Source organism: Aethalodelphis obliquidens, unplaced genomic scaffold (assembly GCF_003676395.1).
Source record: "Aethalodelphis obliquidens isolate GAN/ISIS:26980383/991018 unplaced genomic scaffold, ASM367639v1 scaffold10, whole genome shotgun sequence".
NCBI lineage: Eukaryota > Metazoa > Chordata > Mammalia > Artiodactyla > Delphinidae > Aethalodelphis > Aethalodelphis obliquidens.
Window position 1 is genome coordinate 8,729,904 of NW_020837954.1, and position 27,691 is coordinate 8,757,594.

The 27,691-nt window shown below is 35.8% G+C and overlaps 1 protein-coding gene across 2 annotated transcripts in view; it reads left to right on the plus strand.

The window, feature by feature from the left end:
- Positions 1-27,691, plus strand: part of ARHGAP5 (Rho GTPase activating protein 5) — a 72,890-nt gene that overhangs the window by 37,392 nt on the left and 7,807 nt on the right. For both annotated transcript variants that reach the window (XM_027111035.1, XM_027111036.1), the window contains exons 4-6: positions 22,367-22,444; positions 25,217-25,348; positions 27,375-27,480. In XM_027111035.1, the coding sequence (XP_026966836.1) occupies positions 22,367-22,444; positions 25,217-25,348; positions 27,375-27,480 (316 nt within the window). The remainder of the gene's footprint in view (positions 1-22,366; positions 22,445-25,216; positions 25,349-27,374; positions 27,481-27,691) is intronic.

Consider the following 27,691-nt stretch of genomic DNA (forward strand, 5'->3'; position numbering starts at 1 on the left):
TAGTTGTGGCCTGCGGGTTCCAGAGTGCCAGGACTCTTTAGTTTGCAGCACGCTGGCTCTAGTTGAGGCACATGAGCTCAGTAGTTGTGGCATGTGGGCTTTAGTTGCCCTGCAGCATGTGGGATCTTAGTTCCCTGACCAGGGATTGAACCCACGTTCCCTGCATTGGAAGGTGGATTCTTTACCACTGGACCACCAGGAAAGTCCCAATCCTTCTATTCTTAGTTTGCTGCATTTTTATCCAAAATGGATGTTGATTTTGTCATGTGGCTTTTCTGCTTCTGTTGATATGATCCTAGAGTTCTTATTAAAGTCTGTTTATGTGGTGAATTATATTAATTGATTTTTTTTTGAGGTTTTTTTTTTTGTTTTTTTGGCTGTGGGATCTTCATTGGGTCTTCGTTGCTGTTTAACGGGCTTCTCATTGTCATGGCTTCTCTTATTGCGGAGCACAGGCTCTAGGCACTCAGGCTTCAGTAGTTGTGACTCATGGGCTCTAGAGCACAGGCTCAGTAGTTGTGATGCATGGGCTTAGTTGATCTGTGGCATGTGGGATCTTCCTGGGCCAGGGCATGAACCCGTGTCCCCTGTATTGGCAGGTAGAATCTTAAGCACTGTGCCACCAGGGAAACCCCATTAATTGATTTTTAAATGTTGATTTTTAAACTAACCTTGCGTTCCTGGGTTAGTCATACACCATTTGGTCATAATGTTTTATCGCTGGATCCAGTTGCTAAAATGTTAAGGGTTTCTGTATTCTAAGAAATATTGGTCTATAGTTTTCTTTTCTTGCAGTGTCTTTGTCTGGTTTTGCTATCAGGGTAAACCTGGCATCATAGACTGAGTCTATTTTCTGGAAAATTTGTATAGAATGGTAATATTTCTTTATTAAATTTCTGTAGAATTCACCCGGGAAACTATTTGGACCTGGAATCTTGTTTGTGAGGAGGCTTTTAACTATACATTAAATTCCTTTAATAGATACAGGGCTGTACAGATTTTCAGTTTCTTCAGTAAGCATTGATTGTGTCTTTCAAGGAGTTTGTCCATTTCATTCAAGTTGGCAGAGGTGGTTTATAAAATTCCTTATCATACTTTTAATGTCTGTAGCATCTGTCTTCTCTTTTGTTTTTGGCATTACTGATTTCTTTTTTTTGTCCTCTTGAGAGAGGTTTATCAATTTTCTTGATCTTTCAAAGAACCAACTTCTGGTTTTATTGATTTTCCTCTCTTGTCCATTTCTAAATTCATTGAATTCTACTTTTTTTTCTGTTTTCCTTCTTTCTGCTTTCATTTTGTTTCTTTATAGTTTCTTAAAATGGAAGCTAGCTAATGATTTTGACCAGTCTTCTACTATAATGTTAAATGTTTAAAAATTTCCTATAAACATTATTTTAGCTGTGTGCCACTGATCTTGATATGTTGTTTCCATTTTCATTCAGTTCAAAATACTTTGTAATTTCTCTTTTGGCTTTTTAATTTAACTCATTGATTATTAAGAGTGTTTTATTTCTAAATGTTTTCCAGATATCTTTGTTATTCATTTCTAGTTTAATTCTATTGTAGTTGGAAAACAGTTTGATTTCAGTGTAAGTTTATTGAGACTTGTTATTTATAGCCCAGAATGTGGTCTGTTTTGAAGAATGTTCCATGGAGCCTTCAACAGAATGTTTTTTAAGCTGTTGGGTGAAGGGTTCTATAAATGTCAGGTCAAGTTCTTGAGAGTATTCGTCAAGTCTTGTCTATCCTTACTGATTTTCTTGTTGACTTGTTTTTTTTAATCGAGTACTATTGAAATCTGAAATCATGATTGAGATTTGTCTGTTTCTCCTTTCAGTTGTGTTAGTTTTTGCTTCATGTGTTTTGAAATTCTTTTAGTTGCACATACATTTAGGATTATGTCTTTTTTTATGAACTGACCTATTATCGTTATGAAGCATTCTCCTTGTTCTGAAGCCTTATTTGTCTAAAATTAACATAGCCAATGGTATTTTCTTTTGAGTAGTGTCTATGTGGTATATCTTTTTTCATCCTTTCATTTGTATCTTTATATTTAACATAGTTTCTTATGGATAGCATATCTGAATCTGACAGTCCATTTCTTTTAAGCAGAGCGTTTATTTGATCATTGGCTTTTCATGTAATAATCAGTATGACTGGTTTTAAATCTGCCATCTTGTTTTTATTTTTCTTTTTGTCTCATGTGAACATTATTCCTTTTCTTTTCCTGCCTTCTTTTGGATTAACTGAATATTTTTTATTCTATCTTAACTCCAATGCCAGGGTTATTAGTTATATTTATCTGTTAGGATTTTTTAGTGGTGCTCTAGAATTTGAAATAATAAAAAGTTCAGAAAGTTAAAAAGGCATCAGTTATCACTTTTATACCATCCTAGTGACTTTGGTTTTTAAATGAATGGACAACGATGTACAGTTTTTACTATGTGGCCACTGGTTTAAAAGATGCTGACTTTATTTTTTCATTCATTTTTGCGGGAAAAGGGGACTTGTACATAAGGTCAGTCCTGCTCCCTCAGAATCATGTTAAATGTGGCTAACGGTGTGGTACAGAACTGTAGTTAGTTGTGCATTTGTGATTTTTATCACTGTTTGTTTAATCACAGTTCATCTTCAGGCAACATTACACCACCATGATATGTAGCTTAAGAACCTTGGAACAGTGCATTTAACCCTCCTATCCCTTGTTCTTTTGTTGTACATTTTAATTTTCCAATATGTTTTAAACATCACAATATATGTTCATAATTTTTGCTTTAAACAGATAATTATACTTATTTTTGAAAGATATCACACTCTACAATTCACCCATTTAAATTGTACAATCCAGTGGTATATTTGTATATTCACAGAGTTGTGCAGCCATCGGCACTTTAAATTTTAGAGCATTTTCATCACTCCCAAAATAAACCCCACCCATTAAGCAGTCACTCCCTCTTCTCCACACCCACCCCCCTTAACTTTCTGTCTCTATAGATTTACCTGTTCTGGTCTTTTATGACTGGCTTCTTTGATTTAACATAGCGTTTTATAACATCAGTGTTAGCATCTATCAGTACTTCATTCATTTTTATTGTTGAATAATTTTCCATTGATGAACATTTGTGTTGTTTGCCACTTTTTTACTATTGTGAATATTGCTGCTGTGAACCCTCCTGTAAAAGTTTTGTGTGGACACGTTTTTCACTTCTTTTGAGTATATATACCTAAGAGTGGAATTTCTAGATCATATGGTAGCTCTATGTTTAACCGTTTGAGGAATTTACCAGACTGTCTTCCAAAGTGGCTGCACCATTTTACATTCCCACCAGCAATATGCAAGAGTTCCAGTTTCTCCACATCTTTGCTAACACTTATTTTCTGATTTTTTGATTATAGCCACCCTACTGGGTATGAAATGCTATCTCATATGGTTTTGATTTGCATTTCCCTGATGATAAATGATGTTGAACATATTTTCAGGTGTTTATTGGCCATTTGTATATCGTCTTTGGAGAAGTATATATTCAGATACTTTACCTTTTTTTTTCGGTACGCGGGCCTCTCACTGTTGTGGCCTCTCCCGTTGCGGAGCACAGGCTCTGGACGGATGCGCAGGCTCAGCTGCTGTGGCTCACGGGCCTAGCCGCTCCGCGGCATGTGGGATCTTCCCAGATCGGGGCACAAACCCGTGTCCCCTGCATCAGCAGGCAGACTCAACCACTGCACCACCAGGGAAGCCCCTGGATACTTTACCATTTTAAAATTGAGTTGTTTGTCTTACTGTTGAGTTTAAGAGCGCTTTATATATCCTGGATACAAGTTGCTTTCAATATGACTTGCAAAAATTTTTTCCCCAGATTCCTTATTGGTATCGTTTGAAGCACAAAAGTTGAAAATTTTGATGAAATCCAGTTTTTTAAAAAATTTTGTTACTGTGCACATGGTATCATATCTAAGAAGGTTTTACCAAACCCAAGATCACAAAGATTTATTCCTATATGTTCTTCTAAGAGTTTTTTTGGTTTTAGCTCTTTCATTGAGGTCTGTGATCCATTTTGAGTTAATTTTTGTGTATGGCACAAGGAAGGATTCCAGCTTGATTCGTTTGCTTTTACGTATCCATTGTCCAAGCACCATTTATTGAATTGCCTTGGCATTCTTTTTGAAAATCAATTGACTGTAAATATGAGTACTTCTGCACTTCCACGTATATTCCATTTATCTATATGCCTATCCATTTTTTTTTATATATTTATTTGGTTGCACTGGGTCTTAGTTGTGGCAGGTGGGCTCCTTAGTTGTGGGTCATTGGCTCCTCAGTTGTGGCATGTGAACTCTTAGTTGCAGCATGCATGTGGGATCTAGTTCCCTGACCAAGAATTGAACCTGGGCCCCCTGCATTGGGAGCATGGAGTCTTGACCACTGCACCACCAGGGAAGTCCCTATGCCTATCCTTTTTTGCCAGTACCACTTTGTTTTCATTATTTTAGCTTTCTAGTAAGTTTTGAAATCAAGAAGTGTAGTCTTTCAACTTTGTTCTTCTGATAGTTCTAGGCTGTTGATGGATTTCTTTTTTCTTTTCAGCTTTTTTTAAAAAAAAATTATTTTATTTATTTTTGGCTGCGTTAGGTCTAAGTTGCTATGTGCGGGCTTTCTCTAGTTGTGGCAAGTGGGGGCTACTCTTCATTGCGGTGTGCGAGCTTCTCATTGCAGTGGCTTCTCTTGTTGCGGATCACGGGCTCTAGACGCGCGGGCTTCAGTAATTGTGGCACATGGGCTCAGTAGTTGTGGCTTGTGGGCTCTAGAGTGCAGGCTCAGTAGTTGTGGCACACGGGCTTAATTGCTCTGCGGCATGTGGGATCTTCCTGGACCAGGGTGTGAACCTGTATCCCCTGCATTGGCAGGCGGGTAACCACTGCGCCACCAGGGAAGCTCTTCTTTTCAGCTTTTTAAAGACTGCTTCTTGTCTCCTGCATGATATTTAAAAGGAAATCTGCTGCTATTCTTAGCAGTATTCCTCTGTATATGATGTGTTCCCCTTTCTCCCTCGATTCCCGGCTGCTTTTAACATTATTCTCTCTAGTTTTTAGCAATATTATTAAAAATGTATTTTAGTGTGTGCTTAAAAAAAAAAAACACTTCTGCTTGAGGTTTCTGGAGCTTCTTAGATGTCATGGTTTATAATTTTCAAATTTGCGGCCATTATTGAAATATTTTTTCCTGTTCCATTTCCCAGTTATGGACTCCAGTTACATGGTATTAGACATCTTAAAATTGTTCCGCAGCTTACTGAGACTGTTCATTTTTTTAAACCTTTTTTTCTTTCTGTGTTTCATTTCACCTAGACTGTGTATCTATTGCTATATCTTCTAGTTCACTGATTTTTTTTTTTTTTTTCCCTGTATGGTCAAATCTAGAAGTTCCATTTTAAGTCTCTTTTTTATCATTTATCAATATCATGTTGATATTTTCTTTTACATCTTTAAATATACTTATAAAATTTATAATAGCTGTTTTAAGGCCCTTGTTTTATGGATTCTGTCATATTTTATTTCTCGGTCTGTTTATGTTTCTGTTGGCTTTTCTCCTGATTATGGGTTGTGTTTTTCTGCTTCTTTGACTGGCGGTTTTGATTTGACATCAGACATTTTGAATATTTCATTTTGCGTGGTGAATTTTCTAGTGTTCCTTTAAAGAGTGTTGGATTTGTTCTGTCATGTGTTAAGCCTTTTGTGGATCAGTCTGGTCCTTTCTAGGCTTGCTTGTAAGTTTATTTTGGCAGATCCATGGCAGCTTTTATTCTAGTATTTATTTAGACCTACTTTAAGGTATGAAGACTTCACTTACTGCCCTGCATATTAGAAGGTCTTAAAATCAGCTATACTTCAATTAAAAAAAGAAAACAATACTTAAAAAAAAAAGTCTTTTGAGAATAGAACTTGGACTAGTCTCAGCCCCTGTCCTCAGAAAGTTTCCTCTCACACACTTGCAGTATTCAACCAAAGACTCCAGTGTCTTTTCTGCATATCTCTGAGGCTTTCTCTATATACCTCTCCCTCTTTTTTTGGTATTCTACCTCACAAATTCTAGACATCTCATCCTTTCTGAACTCCTGTCTCCACATTCTCAACTCTGGTAGGCCAATATGATTCCACCTCTCTGCACTGCTATCTAAAATCTGTTTCCAGGCACTAAATCGGGGCATTCAGACATTTTAATTTATTTGCTTCTTTTTCCTTACAGATCAGTTTTGAGCTGCCTATAGTTCAGTGTCTGAAAACTGTTGTTTCATATAAAGTTCGCAGTTTTTAGTTGAAGTTGTGATAAGTTCCAGTTAGGAAATGACCCTTGAAATATTAGTATAAGTTTTAAGTAGACAGAAAGTGTGGTGGAGAGAGATTGAAAAGAAAGAGTAATAGTCCTCTCTAAGAAACTATTTAGGATAGATAAGGAGTTGAAAGAGGTCTCAAAAATGCCTCTCAGATTCTATATTAGGGTGACCATAGGTGGTACACCATTAATGAAAACAGGAATTATGGTATGAAAAGCAGATTTGACAGTTTGATAATAGATTCATATTATGTACATCTTAAATCTTAAGGTGCCTGTAGGGCAGTGGTCCCCAACTGTTTTGGCCCCAGGGATCGGTTTTGTAGAAGACAATTTTTCCACAGACTGGCAGGGGCACGGTGTCAGGGGGGTGGTTTCAGGATGATTCAAGCACATTACATTTATTGTGCACTTTATTTCTGTTAATATTACATTGTAATACATAATGAAATAATCATACAACTCACCATAATGCAGAATCAGTGGGAGCCCTGAGCTTGTTTTCCTGTAACTAGATGGTCCCACCTGGGGGTATTGGGAGACAGTGACAGCCGAAGTGTGTTGCTTATGGTCCAGTCTAGTATGTAAGATGCAGCTTAATGGTCACTTGCCACTCACTGATAGGGTTTTGATATGTTTCTGCAAGCAGTTGATTTATTATGGTCTCTGTGCAGTCAAACCTCTCTGCCAGTGAAAATCTGTATTTGCAGCCGCTCTCCAGCACTGCAGTGGGGAACCCCTGTAAATACAGATGAAGCTTCCCTCATTCGCCCACTGCTCATCTCCTGCTGTGTGGCCTGGTTCTTTAAAAGTTCAAGATTCAATTGAATGTATGGCTGTGGATCTTTGGAAAGTTATTTGGTCTTTTTTTTTTTGCGGTACGCGGGCCTCTCACTGTTGCGGCCTCTCCAGCCGCGGAGCACAGGCTCCGGACGCGCAGGCCCAGCGGCCGTGGCCCACGGGCCCAGCCACTCGGCGACACGCGGGATCCTCCCGGACCGGGGCACGAACCCGCGTCCCCTGCATCGGCAGGCGGACTCTCAACCACTGCGCCACCAGGGAAGCCCTAAAGTTAACCATTTTAAGGTGTACAGTTCAGTGACATGTAGTACATTTACCATGTTGTACAACCACCGCTTCATCTAGTTCCAAAGATTTTCATCACCCCAAAGAAAACTATACCAATTAAGTGGTTATTCCCTTCCCTTTTCCCCCCTTTCTCCATCCTCTGCCACCATAAACCTATTTTCTGTATTTATGGATTTACTTATTCTGGATAGTTCATATAAATGGAATCACACAATGTGTGACCTTTTGTCTGGCTTCTGTCATTTCGCATAATGTTTTTGAGATTCATCTGTTGTAGCATGTGTCATTGTATGGATATATACTGCATTTTGTTTATTTGTTCACTTGGTGGGCATTTGGTTTGTTTCCACCCTTTCGCTGTTGTGAACAGTGCAGCAGTGAACATTCATGTACAAATATTTGTTTGAATACCTGTTTTCAGTTCTTTTGGGTACATACTTAGGAGTGAAATGGTGGGTTGTATGGTAATTCTATATTTAACTTTTTGAGGAAATGTCAAACTGTTTACTGCATTTTACATTTCCATCAGTAATGTATAAGGGTTCAAATTTGTCCACATCCTCCTTAACACATGTTATATTCTGTGTGTGTGTTTTATATATTTTTATTTTTATATACAGCAGGTTCTTATTAGTTATCTATTTTATACATATTAGTGTATATATGTCAATCCCAATCTCCCAATTCATCCCACCACCACCACTCCCCCACTTTCCCCCCCTTGGTGTCTATACATTTGTTCTCTACATCTGTGTCTCTATTTCTGCCTTGCAAACTTGTTCATCTGTACCATTTTTCTAGATTCCACATATATGTGTTAATATATGATATTTGTTTTTCTGTTTCTGACTCACTTCACTCTGTATGACAGTCTCTAGGTCCATCCACATCTCTACAAATGACCCAATTTCATTCCTTTTTATGGCTGAGTAATATTCCATTGTATATATTTACCACATCTTCTCTATCCATTCATCTGTCGATGGGCATTTAGGTTGGTTCCATGACCTGGCTATTGTAAATAGTGCTGCAGTGAACATTGGGGTGCATGTGTCTTTTTGAATTATGGTTTTCTCTGGGTATATGCCCAGTAGTGGGATTGCTGGGCTCACATGGTAATTCTATTTTTAATTTTTTAAGGAACCTCCATACTGTTCTCCATAGTGGCTGTATCAATTTACATTCCCACCAACAGTGCAGGAGGGTTCCCTTTTCTCCACACCCTCTCCAGCATTTATTGTTTCTAGATTTTTTGATGATGGCCATTCTGACCGGTATGAGGTGATACCTCATTGTAGTTTTGACTTGCATTTCTCTAATAATTAGTGATGTTGAGCAGCTTTTCATGTGCCTGTTGGCCATCTATATGTCTTCTTTGGAGAAATGTCTATTTAGGTCTTCTGCCCATTTTTGGATTGGGTTGTTTGATTTTTTAATATTGAGCTGCATGAGCTGTTTATATATTTTGGAGATTAATCCTTTGTCCATTGATTCATTTGCAAATATTTTCTCCCACCCATTCTGACGGTTGTCTTTTTGTTTTGTTTATAGTTTCCTTTGCTGTACAAAAACTTTTTAAGTTTCACTAGGTCCTGTTTATTTTTGTTTTCATTTCCCTTACTCTAGGAGGTGGGTTAAAAAGGATCTTGCTGTGATTTATGTCACAGTTTTCTTCCTATGTTTTCCTCTAAGAGTTTTATAGTGTCCAGTCTTACACTTAGGTCTTTAATCCATTTTGAACTTATTTTTGTGTATGGTGTTAGGGAGTGTTCTAATTTCTTTCTTTTACATGTAGCTGTCCTGTGTGTGTGTTTTAATTCTAGCCATCCTATTATTCCTTTTTGATAGGGATTGCATTTTGATCTGTAGATGACTTTGGTAATATTTCCATCTTAACAGTATTAAGTCTTCCAATCCATGAACACTAGATGTCTTTCCATTTATTTAGGTCTTCTTTAATTTCTCCCAACACTGTTTTATAGTTTTCATTGTACAAGTCTTGCATTTCCTTGGCTAAGTTTATTCCTAGGTATTTTATTCTTTTGGATGCTGTTATAAACGGAATTATTTTCTTAATTTCATGTTCGGAATGTTTGTTTCTACTATATAGAACTGATTTTCGTGTGATTATGTTTTATCCTGCAACTTTGCTGAAGTTTTTTTTATTAGCTTATTAGTTTTTTGGTGTGTGGGTGTATTTGGGATTTTGTCTGTATATAAGGTCATATCCATTTGTGAATAGGGATAGCTTTACTTCTTCCTTTGAAGTTTGGTTGCATTTTATCTCTTTGTCTTGCTCTGGCTTGAACTTCCAGTGTAATGTTGAAAAGCTGTGGTGAAAGCAGGCATTGCTGGTGTTCCTTACTTTAGAGAAAAACTTTCATTCTTTCACCATTATGTTAGCTCTGAGTTTTTCATAAATGCTCTTTATCGCATCGCGGAAGTTCCCTTCTGTATTAGTTTCCTGGAGTTGCCATAATGAAGTCCCACAGACTGAGTAGTTTAAAACAACAGAAATTTATTTGCCAGCAGTCTAAAGCCTGGAAATCTGAAATCAAGATGTCAGCTGGGTCACACTTCATCTGAGACTCTGGGTAGAATCTTTCCTTGCCTCTTTCTGGCTTCTGGTGGTGGCTGTCAATCCTTGGTGTTCCTTGGCTTGCAGCAGTGTTAACTCCATTCTCCCTGTGTCTCTGTCTTCTAAGAAAGACACTAGTCATTGTATTAAGGACTCACTCTACTCCAGTATGATGTCATCTTATCTTAGCTAATTACATCTGTGATGACCCTGTTTCCAAATAAGTTCCCCTTCTGAGGTATTGGGGGGTTGTGACATCAACATATCTTTTGGGGAGACGGAGTCAACCCATAAAACCTTTTATTCCTAGTTGAATATTTTTTATCATGAAAAGGATTTTGTGAAATGGTTTTTCTTTATCAATTGAGTTATCATGTGGGTTTTTTTCTTTCATTCTATTGATGTGGTGAGTTGCATTGATTATTTTTTTCTTATGTTGAACCACTTTTGCATTCCTGTGATAAGTCCCACTTGCTCATGGTATATAATCTTTTTAATGCTGTTGCATTCAGTTTACTAGTGTTTTGTTGAAGTTTTTTGCATCTGTATTCATAAAGGATATTGGTCCATAGTTTTTTTTTTGGTGTCTGTCTGGCTTTAGTATCCGGGTAATACCTCATACAGTGAGCTAGGAAGTGTTTCTTCCTTTATCCTTTTATCCTTTAGAATGATATTTTAATGACAGTTTTCTCTGGTATTAAAAACGTGCTGTCTTCAGAATCTTTTGAAGCATTCCTATGTTAGAGACTTTCTAAATTTTTTTCTAGATTTTATAGTTTTTCAATTTCCTGCTTTGTTGTCAGTGTACCTCCTGCTGCTTATAATCTTATTTTACTTTTCCAGTTTGCAACTTCTAATCTGCTGTGAGTGAGGAAAACATATGGCAGAGTTAGTTTAAGTTGTGTTTTTGGTTAGGTTAAATAGAATCTGTGGAAAAACAGGAGGTATTCCTCCTATAAAGGAAATAATATATTTTAGTGCAAGGGCTTTGTACATCTTTTTGGCTATTTATAATCCTTTTTGTTTCCATTTTTTCAATTATGACAGGTTAGGTGATCAGATGACCAAGTTCCAGATAGGGGAAGAATTTCTTCACCTATGTATCCTAAAATTTATATTTGCATGTAGATGTAGTTAATCTGGAATGCCCCCACTATTACAAATGAATTATAAAGAAATAAACTATCTGTATAGCTTAGAGGTTATTTTTCTGCTAAGACTCTGTTAGAAGGATGAATGTCTCGGTAAGTTTCTTTAAATATTGGTCTAAAAATTATGTTGTTCCAACACACCAATGATGGATGAAATAAATGAGGTTAAATGGGTAAAACAAATCTTTGTTTTATTGCTAAAATAAAGGTCAGTATAACTTCCTTTTTATTTTATTTATTTATTTTATTTAAAAGCATTCCCACTTGCTTTTTTGAAGAACTCCTACTAATTTTCATTATTCTGACACTTTTTCACTAAATGTCATTACCTAATGTCTTCTGTACTTCCTTGTCCTACCTATATGTATCTCAATCCATTTTTATATTCACTCCTTTGCATGCCTCCTCAACCCTGACCATGTTATTCTCTTGGCAAACCTCAACTGTGGTTAAACTAACTCCCTGTCTACTCTGTGGTTGGACCAGAAAGTAGATTATAGCTGTAGAAAAACAAAAACCATGCATTTCGTGTTAAATATGTGACCACAAATCTGAAGTAACCATCCCATATTTTCTTTATTTCTTCACATTTTGAAAACTTTTGAACGTTCAGAAATGTTGCAAGAATAGTATGATTGAGCATCCATATATCTTTCATCTAGATATACCAGTTTGGATGGGGGGCTGGGTTGCCACATTTCTCCCCAACTTTTTTTTTTTCCCCAAACCATTTGAAAGTTACAGACATCATGGCACTTTGCTCTTAAATCTTGTTGGCATGTGTCTCTTAAGAACAAGGACATTTCCTCCACATAACCACAGTATAAATACCACCTTCAGGAAATATAACATTGATAAAATACTGTTATTTAATATTTTATTTATAATCAAATTTCCTTCATTGTCCCAATAATGCCCTCTTACAACTTTTTTGTTCTTTCACTTTAGGATCCAGTCAAGGATCGTGCATTGCATTTCTTGTTATGTTTCTTTAGTTTTCTTTAATCTAGAATAGTTCCCTAGCCTTACGCATGTTTTCCTGACACATTCTTTGAAAATTTTAAGTCACTTTTTTGCAGAATGTTCCTGAATTTTGTCTGATTCCTGGTCAGATTCAAGGTAAACATTTTTGGCTGGAATTCTACACAGGGCTGTTGTGTCTTTCTTTTTTTTTTTTTTTTTGCGTTACGCGGGCCTCTCACTGCTGCGGCCTCTCCCGCTGTGGAGCGCAGGCTCAGCGGCCATGGCCCACGGGTCCAGCTGCTCCGCGGCACGTGGGATCCTTCCGGACCGGGGCACGAACCCGTGTCCCCTGCATCAGCAGGCGGACTCTCAACCACTGCGCCACCGGGGAAGCCCTGTTGTGTCTTTCTTAATGCATCACACTAGGAGACATATTATTTCCTAAAGGACTTTTTATGTTGCTTTTGAAATTCTAGGCTTTTAATAACCTTATCTGTGTCAGATAATGCTAAAAGTTGGTATCATTGGCATCTGAATTTAATGATTCAAGTGTGACTTGTTTATTTTTGATCTAGCAAAGAGGAATTATAAATTAGACCTTAAAACCTTTCTTTAGATAATTTTAGTATGCCTATTTCTAGCAGAAATTCCTTAAGGTTTTTTAGTATGTTAATATGTTAACCTTTTATGTTTTCTAGTTTTGAAATAAATTTTTTATCTGTTAGCAAGAACATTTTCTTCTTTGAAGTAGTTGGTCATTGGGTTACAGCCAATGCTTTGTTTTGTTTTTTAAACACCACAGCCATTAGACCATAATCTCTAAGAGAGGAGGGACCCCCAGCTCCTAAAACTAGGAGGACATGTGAATAAATCCTTTTTTAATAAACGTTTAAAAAATGAACCCTACTTAATTTTAATAATCCTAAGTGTGTGTCCTTGTGCCAGTAGTTATACATGAATGATATCTCTTTAAGTCTTTATTTAACAAACTAGAATTAGCACTTATTATTTTTTCCTACAAAAATGCATGACCTTTGCAAAAGATGAGAGAATGGAGGCATTTGTGCTACAGTGTGACTTTTATAATTTACATTTATATCAATTGACTAATTTGTATTGTGCTGAGCTGTTATATCATTAAAAACCCAGGTTTAACATTGTAATAATAGTGGATGATGAAGGTGATACACAATATGCAAGATGCTCTGTGGTTATGACAGGGAAAGAAAGGCTATTCTCAGGAGAAAGCTATGTCAAATACTTTGTTTGAAAGTTAGATTGAAACATATGGAATCGTCATTTTTTTTAATTGACAACCAGGTGATTATACCTGTAGCTCTTTTGTTTTTTTAATGGTGAAATTCCAGCAGGAAAATGAATGTGGTGCAAGTCTGAAGAAACACTCTAGCCCTTATTCTTTTTATCCCCAAGGTGAAATAATTAGTAATGTATTCAGCTTTTACTGAATGCTTGCTATTTGTATAGTAAACTTTTGGTATGCTATAAAACAAGTGTGTTGTTTTTTCATTTAATTTTTTAAAAGTATTTATTTATTTATTTATTTAGCTGTGCCATGTGGCTTATGGGATCTTAGTTGCCCGACCAGGGATTGAACCTTTGTCCCCTGCAGTGGAAGCATGGAGCTCTAACCACTGGAATGCCAGGGAATTCCCTGTAGTTTATTCATTTAATTTTCACACCTCTATGGCGTGTGTGTGCATTTACTATCTCTGTTTTACAGAGCAAGAAACTGAGGCCCAGAGAAATTAAGTAATTTGTCTGAGGTCACACATTTGGATTCTAGCCCAGGCTCCACTACGATTATCGCTTACAGGTGATATTTGATAGCCAGGGGTTTTTTTGTTTGTTTGTTTTGATTTGTTTTAAGGAAAGGAGCTATCTATTTCATTACAGCAGGAAAAAAAGTACAGATGAGTCCATAAGGAATAGAACTGAAAAAATCACCTGTGATTTCATGAGCAAGAGATAGGTTTTTCTTCTTCTAAATGTTTACACATTTAAACATACAGCTTTTTCAAAAGGGGAAAACTCAACATGGTTTTGTAATATTTTTAATATATGAGCAGAACTTCATTCCATTTGATAAGATACTTTAGAATTATTTTTTATGACCTATATTTCGTATCTAGCATCTTGATAATTATGGTTTATTCAGTAATTCCGTATTTCTGGATATGTCTTGAAACAGTCAATAATGGCACTTACCCTTTTGTTTACATCAATGCTCGCATTTTTATTTTCTAGGAAACATGACTAGACATGAAATTGCTATGCCCAACCCCAGTGATAGAAATCATGCAGAGAGAGGAAATCACCTAGCATAAAACAAATGGGGTAGCATGTCAAAAATATTTCCTTTTATATATTGAATGAGACAAACTAATGACCCTGGCTTGCCCAGTTTCTAATTTTAGCAAGTCACTTCACTTTTCTAAGTTTGTTTCCTTATCATTAACATAAGGCCTCTTGTCTGTTACTTTGAAATGGAATGAAAATAATGTATGTCATGTTTACGTTACGTATTTTTAAGCATTATATGTAAAGAAAGTAACAAAATGAAAGATTGGAACACTGTTGTTGCTTTTTCTTGGATATTAAAGAGATACATATGTATATATATTTTTAATATAGCTTCCCCCCCATATTTAAAAATACTGTTTTTGATTGAGGAAAAAAAATACTGCCTTTAGCCTTCTTATTTCTGTAACATTCTTGTCCCTGAAGTGTCACTTATCATTGCTAAAAGACTCTCGCTCCATTGGTGTTACTTCATCCTTATAAGCTTTGATGTATCTATATATGTCTATATCTTTTTTTTTTTTCCTTTTTTTTGCGGTTCGCGGGCCTCACTGTTGTGGCCTTTTCCGTTGCGGAGCACAGGCTCCGGACGCGCAGGGTCAGTGGCCATGGCCCACGGGCCCAGCCGCTCCGCAGCATGTGGGATCTTCCCGGACCGGGGCACGAACCTGTGTCCCCTGCATCGGCAGGTGGACTCTCAACCACTGCACCACCAGGGAAGCCCTATATCTTTTTTTTTTTTAAAGAAGTTTTAGGTTTATAACAAAATCAAGAGGGAGGTTTAGAGATTTCCCATATACCCCCATCCCCCCACATGTGAAACCCTCCTCACCCCCAATTACCAACATCACTCACCAGAATAGTACGTTTTTTGCCAAGGATGAACCTGCATTGACACATGATAATCACCCAAAGTTCATAGTGTACATTAGTGTTCACTCTTGATGTTGTACATTCTGTTGGTTTGGACATATGTATAGTGACATATCCATCATTATAATAGCATACAGAGTATTTTCACTGCCCTAAAAATCTTCTGTGCTCTGCCTATTCATCTCTCCCCACCTCCCTCACCCCTGGCAGCCATTGATCTTTTTATTGTTTTCATAGTTTTACCTTTTCCACAATGTCATATAGTTGTAATAATCATACAGTATGTACCCTTTTCAGATTGGCTTCTTTCATTTAGTAATACGCATTTAAGTTTCCTCCATGTCTTTTCATGGTTTAATAACTCATTTCTTTTTTGGCATTGAGTACTATTCCATTGTCTGGATGTACCACAGTTAAATTATCCATTCACCTCCTGAAGAACAGCCTGTATGCTTCCAAGTTTGGGCAGTTATGCAGTAAACATAGCTATAGCTATAAAATAAATGTTGTAAACATCTGTGTGCAGATTCTTGTGTAGATATGTTTCCACTTCCTTTGGGTAAAATAACAGAGGATGATTGCTGGATGGTATGGTAAGAGTACATTTAGTTTTGTTTTTTGGGGTTTTTTGGGGGGTGTGTTTTTTTTTTTTTTTTTTGTCCACACTGCACAGCTTGTGGGATCGAACCCAGTCCCCTGGCAGTAGAAGTGTGGAGAGGACATTTAATTTTGTTAAGAAACTACCAAGCTGTCTTCCAAAGTGTCTGTACCATTTTGCTTTCCCACCAGCATTGAATGAGAGTTCCTGTTCTCCACATCCTTGTCAGCAATTGGTGTTGTCAGTGTTCTAGATTTTGGCCATTCTAATGGTGGTATCTCATTGTTGTTTTAACTTGCAATTCCCTAGTCACGTGTGATGTGGAGCATCTTTTTATATGTTTATTTGCCATCTATAGATCTTCTTTGATAAGGTATCTGTTAAGGTCTTTGCCCCATTTTACAATGGAGTTGTTTTCTTTTTTTCTTTTTTTTTTTTTTTTTTTTTTGTGGTATGCAGGCCTCTCACTGTTGTGGCCTCTCCCGTTGCGGAGCACAGGCTCTGGACATGCAGGCTCAGAGGCCATGGCTCACGGGCCTAGCCACTCCACGGCATGTGGGATCTTCCCAGACTGGGGCATGAACCCGTGTCCCCTGCATCGGCAGGCGGACTCTCAACCACTGAGCCACCAGGGAAGCCCTGGAGTTGTTTTCTTATTACTGAGTTTTAAGAGTTCTTGGTATATTTTGGATAACAGTCCTTTACCAGATGTGTGTTTTGTAAATATTTACTCCCAGTCTGTGACTAGTCTTCTAATTCTCTTGATGTTGTCTTTCACAGAGCAGAAGTTTTTAATTTTAACAAAGTCCAGCTTATCAATATTTTTTTCACAGATTGTGTCTTTATCTAAAAAGGCATCACTGTAGCCAAGGTCATCTAGGTTTTTTACTATGTTGTCTTCTAGGAATTTTATAGCTCTCCATTTTACATTTAAGTTTGTGATCCATTTTGAGTTCATTATATATATATATATATATTTATTTATATATATATAATTGGCTGTGTCAGATCTTAGTTGCAGCATGCAGGATCTTTTCATTGTGGCACGCATGCTCGCTCTTCGTTGCGGCGTGCAGGCTTCTCTCTAGTTGTGGCACACAGGCTCAGTAGTTGCGGCATGCAGGCTCCAGAGTGCACGGGCTCAGTAGTTGCGGTGTGTGGGCTTAGTTACCCCATGGCGTGTGGGATCTTAGTTCCCCAACCAGGGATCAAACCCACGTCCCCTGCATTGGAAGGCAGATTCTTAACCACTAGACCACCAGGGAAGTCCCCAGTTTGAGTTCATTTTGTCAAGGGTGAAGGTCTGTGTCTAGATTCATTCTTTTGCATATGAATGTCCTATTTTTCTAGCACCTTTTGTTGAAGAGACTGTTTTTGCTCTGTTCTTACTGCCTTTGCTCCTGTGTCAAAGATTAGTTGACTGTTAATGGGTGTTTATTTCTGGGCTCTCTACTCTGTTCCATTGATCTAATGAATATTTCCCTCTTTTTTCCTCAATACCATATTGTCTTGATTACTGTAGCTTTATAGTAAATCTTAAAGTCATGTAACGTCAATCCTCCAACTTTGTTCTCTTTAAATATTGTCTTGGCTTTAAGTCTTATCCTCTCTATGTAAACTCTAGAATCAGTTTGTTGATAACCATAGAATAATTTTCTGGGAATTTGATTGGGGTTGCATTGAATCTGTAGATCAGGTTGGGAAGAACTGACAACCTGACTATTTTGTCTTCCTTTCCATGAACATGTTATATTTCTCCATTTACAGTTAGTTGACCCTTGAACAACGTGGGTTTGAACTGCGTGGGTCCACTTATACCTGGATATTTTTCAATAGTAAATACTATAGTACTACACAATCCATGGTTGGTTGAATCCGTGGATGTGGAGCAACAGTGGATACAGAGGGCCAACTATGAGTTATACATGGATGAACTACTGCATTGTTCAAGGGTCAGTTGCATTTAGTTCTTTGATTTCATTCATCAGTTTTGTAGTTTTTCTTATATAGATCTTGTACATATTTGTTAGAAAATTTTCATTTTGGGACATGCTAATGTAAGTGGTATTGTGTTTTTAATTTCAAGGTCCATTTATTCCTTGGTATATAAGGGAAGAAGTTGATTTTTGTATCCTGCAACCTTGCTATAATCACTTACTAGTTCAAGGATTTTTTTGGCAGATAGATTTTCTACATAGGCAATCATGTCATCTGTGAAAAATGATAGTTTTATGTCTTCTTTCCCAATTTGTATACCTTTGATTTCCTTTTATTGCTTTAGCAAGTACAAGAACTTCCAGTACTTTCAACCAGATGTTGAAAGGTATGGTGAGAGGGGACATCCTAGCCTTGTACCTGATCGTAGTGGGAAAGCTTTGAGTTACTTTGGGTACTAGACCCTTATCAGATAAATGATTTGCAAATATTTTCTCCCATCTTATAGGTTGTCTTTCTTGATAATGTCCTTTGATGCACAAAAGTTTTCAATATTGTTGAAATCCAATTTATCTTTATTTTGTTTCTTATGTGTTGGTGCTGTATCTAAGAATCCATTGCCAAACCCATTGACATGAAAATGTACTCCTGTGTTTTTTTCTAAGAGTTTTATGGTGTCAGTTCTTACATTTAGTAAGTATTTTCATCAGCAATTAGGACTAATTTTACTTAATTTTTTTATGCTTTGGATTCCTTTTATTTCTTTTTCTTGCCTAATCTAGCTAGAACTCCAGTACAGTGTTTATTAGAAGTAATGAAAGCAAACATCCTTGTTGATTCTCTGTTTTTCTACCTTTTTATTTTTGTATTCTACTTTTTATTTTGTTTATATCCATTTTACTTTTTATTATTTCCTTTGTCCTATGTAGGTCTCTTTGAGTTTATCCTGTTTTCAGTCCATTGAACTTCATGTATAGATTTGTAGGTTTCTTTTTCATATTTGGAAGTTTTCAGCCATTATTTTTTCAGATATTCTTCTTTCTCCTTTTCCCCTCTGGGAAAGTTTTTATGCTAGTGTTGGTATGCTTGATGGAGTCCCAGAAGTCTCTTTGGCTCTGTTCATTTTTCTTCATTCTTTCCTCTTTCTGCTCCCTAGACTGGATGATCTCAATTAACCAGTCTTTAAGTTCATTGTTTCTTCTGCCTGCTAAAATCTGCTGTTAAACCTCTATAGTTTATTTTTCATTTTAGTTATTATACTTTACAGCTCCAGATTTTCTCTTTAGTTCTTTTAATAATTTCTCTGTATTTATTGATATTCTTCATTTGTTAAGTCATCATTCTCTTGGTTTTCTTTAGTTCTTTGTTCATGGTTTCCTGTAGCTTTTTGTACACCTTTAAAGATTGATTTAAAGTCTTTGTCTAGTAAGTGCAGTGACTGGGTTTCCTCATGGACAGTTTCTATTAATTTCTTTTTTTTCTACAATGGGCCATACTGGCTTCTTTCCATGCCTCTTAATTTTTTTGTTGAAAATAAGAGGTTTTGAATATTTTAACATAGTGAAACATAGGTAAGCCCTTGTGCTCTTTCTTCTGGGAGCCACCAGACAGGTCAAAATATGCAACTACAGTTCTTTGAGAATAAGATCTGTGTTGCTCCCTCTGGCACTTGAAACCTAAACCCAGAGTGCAGGCTGCCTTCCTTATGGTTGTTGCCCGTCTAGAGTGGCACCGGGAATGGTAGGTGGGCAGCTTAAATCTTCTTTCTTCAGCAAGCCTTCTAATGGTGGTTGTAATTTTTTTACTAGATTCCAGAGGTTCTGCAGAAGTTGATTCTGATACTTTTTGGCTGCTCATTAGTTGCTTTTATGGGGGAACCAAGCCCCAAAATTCCTTTCTCTATCTCTTTTGCTGATGTCACTTCCCATGGACATATTAATCTAACTTGTGGATTATCTACACACCTTACTTCTCCTTTACCATTTGTAATCTGTTTTATGACTTCAGTGAAACTCTTGTATCTGTTAGCAACTCAAAGAGAACTTAGACCATTTTAGAACTTCAGATATCAAGAGTTCTGTGTAGTGTAAGGATTAGTTACCTTTCTAATGAAGGAAAAAGGGGTGATGATATTTGGTTCAAACATATTTTAAATTTAGTTTTGGAATATTGGTATAGATTTTTAATACCTATATATTACTTGGAGGCCCAGGATAGATACTTTGGGTGATATAAGTCAAAGTTAAACTTGTATAATTCACATCTAGATAATTGAGTTGGCTTCTTCTTTTTTTTTTTTAAAGTCACTCATTTATTAGTGAATGGAAGGCAAGATTTTTTATCATGGATGATTAAGCACCTTATAATTTTCATTTAGCAAATAAATGCTTATCACTATGTCAGGGTTTCTCAACCTCAGCATTATTGACATTTTGGGTGTTTTTAATTCTTTATTAGGCAGACACTTCAGGATCTAATCTATGGGCACTGCTTTTAGTAATCATGTCGTTTTTAACACCTTTAGTTTGGGAGAGTTGCTCAGCTTCTTTTGTTTTTCTTGACTTTGAGACTATCAGACTTTAAGCCACTAGTTTTAGCTTCTGTTGATGATTATTTTTTAGTCTCTCATTTTTTGTATGTTTATTGGTTGGCATTTTACTGTACAAATGAACTTTTTATTTCTCCTTCAATTTGAGGTTACTGTTTCCTCATTATTAGATTCAAATTATGCATTTTTGTTAGAAATACCACCAAAGTAATGTTGTATCCTTCTAAGTGCATCATATCTGTTGGGATAGGATGTTATTTTGTCCCACTGTAGATGATAATAATTTTGGTTATTTGGTGGTGTCTGCCATGCTTCACTGAAGTTAAAACTTTGGATTTAATAACTTTGACACTTTTATCAGTGGATTTTTGCTACCTTTATGACCATGAATTTCTGAATATAAAAAATTAGAATTAACATATTGTCCCATACAAGCACCTTGACATTTGTCCAGGGATAAATTTGACAAATTCTGCGTTTCTGTTGATTCTTTTTTTCTCCTTGGGATCAGAACAATACAATGCCTTATCAAATGGAGTCTCTTTCAGAAGTGCTTTCAGAAACTTCCCATTGAACATAGAGATAGGTTTTCGGCTGATGACACAAATATTAGATCTTTTGTTATTGTCCCACAAATCCCTGAGGCTCATCATTTTTTTTTAGTCTAATTTCTTTAGATTGGGTAATTTCTACTGATTTGTCTTCAAGTTCATTTATTCATTATCATTACTCTGTCATCACTTTTCTATTATTGATCCCATTCAGTGAATTTGTTGTTTCTGTTACTGTATTTCTAGTTCTAAAATTTCCAGTTAGTTCCTCCTTATGTTTCTGTTTCTTTGCTAAAACTTTCTATTGGGAAGTTTGTTTTAAGTGTGTTTATAATTGTTCACTGAAGTGTTTTATGATGCTTTAAAATCCTTGTCAGATAATTCCACAACTGATATCTTTGTATTGGTGTCTGTTAATTGTTTTTTCTCATTCAGGTTGAGACTTTCTTGGTTCTTGGAATGATGAATGATTTTAGTTTTATTATTATTGTATTCTAGACATTTTGGGTAGTATGCTGTGAAACTTTGGATCTTATTTAAATCTATTTTAGCAGGCCTCCTCTGACACTGCACCAGGCAGGGGAAGTGCAGCTGCCTCATTACTACAAAGTGGGGCTGGAAGATTGGACTCCCCTCCCCACTTGATCTCTACCAGCCTCTGTTGACTACCATGGTGAAGAGGGGAGGGTACCTCTTACCTCAAGGTGGTAGTAGAAGTTCAGACTTGCCATTCAGTCCTTGCTGACACTCTAGAGAGGGGAAGGGGCACCTTTGTTACTGCTGGCAGAGGTAGAATTCTAGTCTCCCTACTTGGTTCCACTGATGTGGATGAGGAGGAGTGGATTCCATGGTGTTTGGCTGTAGTAGGGCAGTAACAGTAAAAAATGTTTTGGCTTCCTAGTCTGCACCTTTCCCAATCCTTTCACTAGAGAGAACTGGCTTTTCTTGTTGGTTTTCTGAGTGGTGTTTTGTTTTTATTTTTATTTTTTTGCCTGTGCTCATTGGTACTTCTGGGTTGCAGGCTTCTCTGTTGCCTGGTCTAAGATACGTAAGAAGCAAAAGGAAAACTCAGGGAACTCACTGTGTTGTTGTTCTTCAAATTCTGTGGTTGCTATTCAAATTCACTTTCTCTCCACCTTTCAGAGTCTTTTGATGTTTTTAATATATTGCACTTAGGAATTTTAGCTGTGTTTAGTGGACTAGGAAGAAATGTATCTTATTTTACATGGAACTGGGTAGGCTAAATGGTTTAAAATTAAGGTAGTCCATTAAGAACTTACTTTAAATGAAATGCTCAAGAATATTTTATTCTTAAAAATATTTTACCACCATATTTTCTAAGTCACTAAGATGTACATAAGGTTAAGTAAATTCTTTGTTATAGCTATATATTCATGTGTAAAAGTCTATTTATTTCTTTATTCTTTTAGGATTATGTACTGAAGGACTGTACCGTGTTAGTGGGAACAAAACTGATCAAGACAATATTCAGAAGCAGTTTGATCAAGGTAAGAAGATAATTATAGATATATTTATATATATATTTGATCAAGGTAAGATAATTATAGAAGATAAAATAAAATCATTGTTTTATTATTTCCCTCATTGAAATTTCATATGAAAACCTCCTAAGAATATGGATGTTTAGGGGAGAACGTTTTGAAGTAGTATTGGAAGTATTTAATGGAACAGATACCACAGTCAACAAATGGGAGAGCTATAAATCCATTACCAGAATTAGAGAAGCAATAAATTGAGTTATGATGCATCATCATCTTTGTATATCACAGATTGCACCTATTTAAAGTTGTGATTTAAAAGGTTTTTTTTTTCCTTCATGATACTGGGCCAACTAACCATTAGGAAGTTTCAAAAAGCTGAATTTCCTACTCATATTAAAGGAAATCTGTATGAGATCAAAGGTTTAAATGCAAAAAATGAAAACTAAGTTCTAGGGAGAAAAACGAGTGAATATATTCATAATCTTGGAGTAGGGAGAGGCCTAAACTTGACATGAAACCTAGAAAGCATGAACAAGATGATAAACTAGACTGCCTAAAAATGTAAAACTTCTGTATGAAATAGTGTATAAAGCAAACAGAATCAGGGGACAAACTGTAAACTTGGTGTGGCTGTGGAATTTCTTTGCTAGATTAAGCAATTCATATCAGAAGAAAGCAACCAACAAATATATGAAAATATGCTCAACCTCTGTCAGTTATAAAGAAATAAAAATTAAAACAAAAAGGTTGTATTTATTTTATTATGTGAGTGGAAAGGATTGTTGGTAGAGTGTAGGCAAGCAGGTATGTTGTATGCTGTTGGTTATGGGTGCTTCAGGTAGCTTTGTTGGAGAAATTCTATTTGTAAATACTTATGTTACAAAAGTCTTTGTGTAAGCATACCAAGATATTTATTGCAGCATTGTTTGTATTTTGTTTTAAAGGTGGGGGACCAATCCTGTTGACAAGTAGAATACTAGATAGCTGTATAAAATAATGAAGATTATATGTGTTGAAATGGTAAAATGTTGAGTGGTAAATGGTAAAGTTGAGTGGTGGGTGGGGTGTTTGTGTGTGTGCCTTGCTTTGAAAGACTGGTATTTCATTATTGCATGATATTTCAAATACCATACATTATTGCATGGTATTTCATTTAAAAAAAATTGTTAGAAGAACTGTTTAGACTTTAGCAAATTGGTACAATTTCACTTCAGGTAATGAAGGAAGAGTAGTCGTCAGTACCAGGGCCTTTTGAATTAGAGTTTCTGGTTTTGTTTTCTGGTTCTGCCACTTACTGTCTTTGTGGCCTAGGGAGGTTAACCTTTCTAAATCTCAACTTTTTCATATCTAGAATGGGAGTGATAAGAGTAACTGAGGAATAATGAGATAATGCATATAATGAGTTTTCTGTGCCAGGCACCATGTTAAATGTTCACTGGGTAGCTGTTATTACAAGGAATATAGCCTGCCTAAGGACCTAAGCTTTAGTACATAAAAGTTGTTATCATAACATCTTTATAATATTTTTAAATGAAATAAATCTGAATGTTCAGTAATAGAATATTATGTAAATTTTTATATCTGGGAGAATGTTTTGTAGCCATTAGATTTGTTTATGTAGGGCAGAATGTAAGGATTGGTGATTCTTGGTTAAGGATATATGTGAGTTCTTTGTATTTTTATTATTCTTGCAAATTTTCTGCAAGTTTGAAATTACAATGAAATGTTACCTGCCCCCTCAAAAAGTTTTTAAAAGTTGCTTGTGAAATTTTATTAACCTTGGATAATGCCTTAAAAAATTAAATCCAATATAAAATCTATCTATATATATATATTTTTTTTTTTTTTAATGAGCAGAAAAGGGCTGAAAGGAAACATGCTAAAGTATAAACAGTGATTATCTCTTGGTTATGGGAGTAATTTTTTATTATAAATATTCATTGTATTTATAATAAGGAAAATGTTACTTTTTTAATAGCAAATTAACCTTATGATATACCTTTAATATGTTACATTCTTATTTTTTAAGTCAGAACTTCACTGATAAGTGTTTAAAGTGTTTTATATTAAAATTTTTTAAGTATAATTTCTCCACCAGGGAACTAGTAGATTTACACTGTAGATTACAATTTATATTGGCTTGCAGTATAATATTGTAGAAAAAACACACAAAAGTGGTCCTGCGATGTGAGAATAATAATGTATATTGAAACAATAAAATAGTGTTCGCCTTTTACCCCTTTTATGTCCAGTTAAGCATACTCCATGAGGTATAGTGATTTTGTTTTTTCTTCCAGTTTTATTGAGATAATAATTGACATACAGTACTGTATAAGGTGTACAACATAATGATTTGACTTATATATATCATGAAATGATTACCACAGTAAGTTTAGTGAACATCCATCATCCATCAAAACTTGAATTTATATGCATGATTCCTATCTTTTGTCTTTCTGCTTCCTTATGGCCTCTTTTAAATAGCTTATGTGAACAGAATGTTTCAAAAGAAGAGAGATGTCTCATATACTGACAAGCCTAATAGCATTTTTTTATTGTCACAGAAAATGCTTCTTACTTGGTTTTCTCTTTCCTTATCTATAGTTTGTCAGGCAAAATTATATTAAAACAATGGGGGAGGGATGAATCAGTCTGTGAAGAAAGGTGGTCCATGAGAAGACTTAAATGTCTTTGGATCTACAAGTATCCCTTTAACTTACTTCTCCTGTAATAAATTTAAATTTATTATAGTTTTTAATTTTTATTTTTGTCTTATAGATCATAATATCAGTCTAGTATCAATGGAAGTAACAGTAAATGCTGTAGCTGGAGCTCTTAAAGCTTTCTTTGCAGATCTACCAGATCCTTTAATTCCATATTCTCTTCATCCAGAGCTATTGGAAGCAGCAAGTAAGTAAAAGCCTCCTTTTTTTTTTTTTTGAGAGGGATGATGATAGTGGGGTTTGTACATTGATTGCTTTGTGTTAAAATCAGTCATGCACTAGAATATGTAGCTAATAAAAATTCAGCTTCTAGAACTGTTTATTAAAGCTCTTTCCCTTTAAATAAATAGTTTTATCTAGGCTCCCAGATGACTAGGTGCTCTTAGAAGTTAGATCATTATACTAGAAGTTTGAGATTTGTGTTTTTAATTCAAACTCAAAGGCATTGTAAGAAAAAGAAATTAAGTCTTGGGCTTCCCTGCTGGCGCAGTGGTTGAGAGTCCGCCTGCCGATGCAGGGGACATGGGTTCGTGCCCTGGTCCGGGAAGATCCCACATGCTGCGGAGCGGCTGGGCCCGTGAGCCATGGCTGCTGAGCCTGCGCGTCCAGAGCCTGTGCTCCGCAACGGGAGAGGCCACAACAGTGAGAGGCCCACCTACTGCAAAAAAAAAAAAAAAGAAAAAAAGAAATTAAGTCTTCAAATGAATGTATCTGTAATGTACTTTAGTAACATATTAACCTGTGTATGGTCTGTATACATGTGTATATAAATATTTTTTAAGTCAAAGAAATTAACTTTGGCCTCATGTCTTAATTCAGTTTTTGAAAAAGACAGACAGGAAAATGGGTACTCATTCAGTATTGATTCCTACTTGGCATCATCATTCATCCAGATGTTTCTATGAATCAAATACTCATTTGTTATCTGGAAAATGAGACCAAAGGTCTATTTGAGTATCAGGTAACCTAGTGCTTAATCCACATTGTGTTCTCAATGGCTAAATTTAATGTAGTTTCTAAATATTTCTCTTTAATATTTCCTTTTGATTACAAGTCTTCAAGCTCTGTAGCATGAGACTACTTATAATACTTATTGTTAAAGTTCTCAGTTAATTTTCTTTTCATTGAAATCCACTTCAGTATATTGTCTTAAGATGCAGTTGCCTTATACATTCTCTCATACGAAAACTAGGAAAATAGTCCAATTGATAGCTTAGATTTTCTTACGTTTTGGCCATGAACAATAGCCTCAGAACTTCCCTACTTAGGAAATATTGAGGGCTGATTTAGAAGTAATATGTGGCAAATGAGAAATTTGTTAGTACTTAGTGTACTACCATGAGTTGGTTGGCAGACTGGCCTCCTCCAGAGGAATCCATTGTTAATTTAGAAGAATGAACTGAATGAGGAAGAGCAGAGCAGTAAGGCACTCTGTCCTCTCCCATTTACAGCAGAGCCACATTTCAGTTATCCTGTTTCATAATTTGTGTAAATTTGGAAAGTAACTGAGCTAAATGCTTGTACTGCTTGTGTTACTTGTGAAGAACAATGTTTTATAAGCTAAGTGGATTATAAATAAGTATAATGCTTTAAATCAGGTGTTGGCAAACTGGCCTGTGGGCCAAATTTAGCGTGCCATCAGTTTTCAGAAGGCTTGCAAGCTAAGAATGTTTTTTTACATTTTTAAATGGTTGAAAAAATATTAAAAGAAAATTTTATGAAATACTAAAATTATATGAATTCAGATTTTTAAAGTTCTGTTGGATCACAGTCACTCTAGTTACATATTGTTTGTGGCCGCTTTTGTACCACTGCAGAGTTGAGTAGTTTCACCCACAAAGCCTAAAATACTTACTATCTGTAGCATGAATATTAAGAGCCTAACAGATTTGTAAGTAATTAGTTAATTCTAAATCAGTATCTAGTTATATAAGTTGCTTAGAGAAATTACTAATATACCATTTCCTATTTTGCCACCCCCAGGTTACTTTGATCTTCAGTTATTAGCTTTACTTGTGAAAAGGCTATTGTAAATAGATGGTAGTCTGTTTATTAGCAGGCTCTTTTCAACATTTTCTTTGTTTTTGTTTCCCTCTCCTGATATGCTTTATATACATTCTTGATTGTCTCATACAATAAGCATAGCAGGAAGCTTTATCAATATTTTTTAATTTTGTGTTTAACACAAATTCCTCACTACTTTAATTTTACAGAAATCCCGGATAAAACAGAACGTCTTCATGCACTGAAAGAAATTGTTAAGAAATTTCATCCTGTTAACTATGATGTATTCAGATATGTAATAACACATCTAAACAGGTATTTTTATTTTTCGTTTTTGCAAATAAAATGCACTACGGATTTCAAACACGTAACTTTATAAATTGGGTGATCATAGAATAGAGAAAGAGAGACTAATTTAAACATGCAGTTCAATTTTGGTTCTCTAAATTAGTTTTTCTGTATTTTTAAAATAGATTTTTCATCAACTTGTTTAAAGAAAGGTATATGACCCTTTTAGTATCTAACA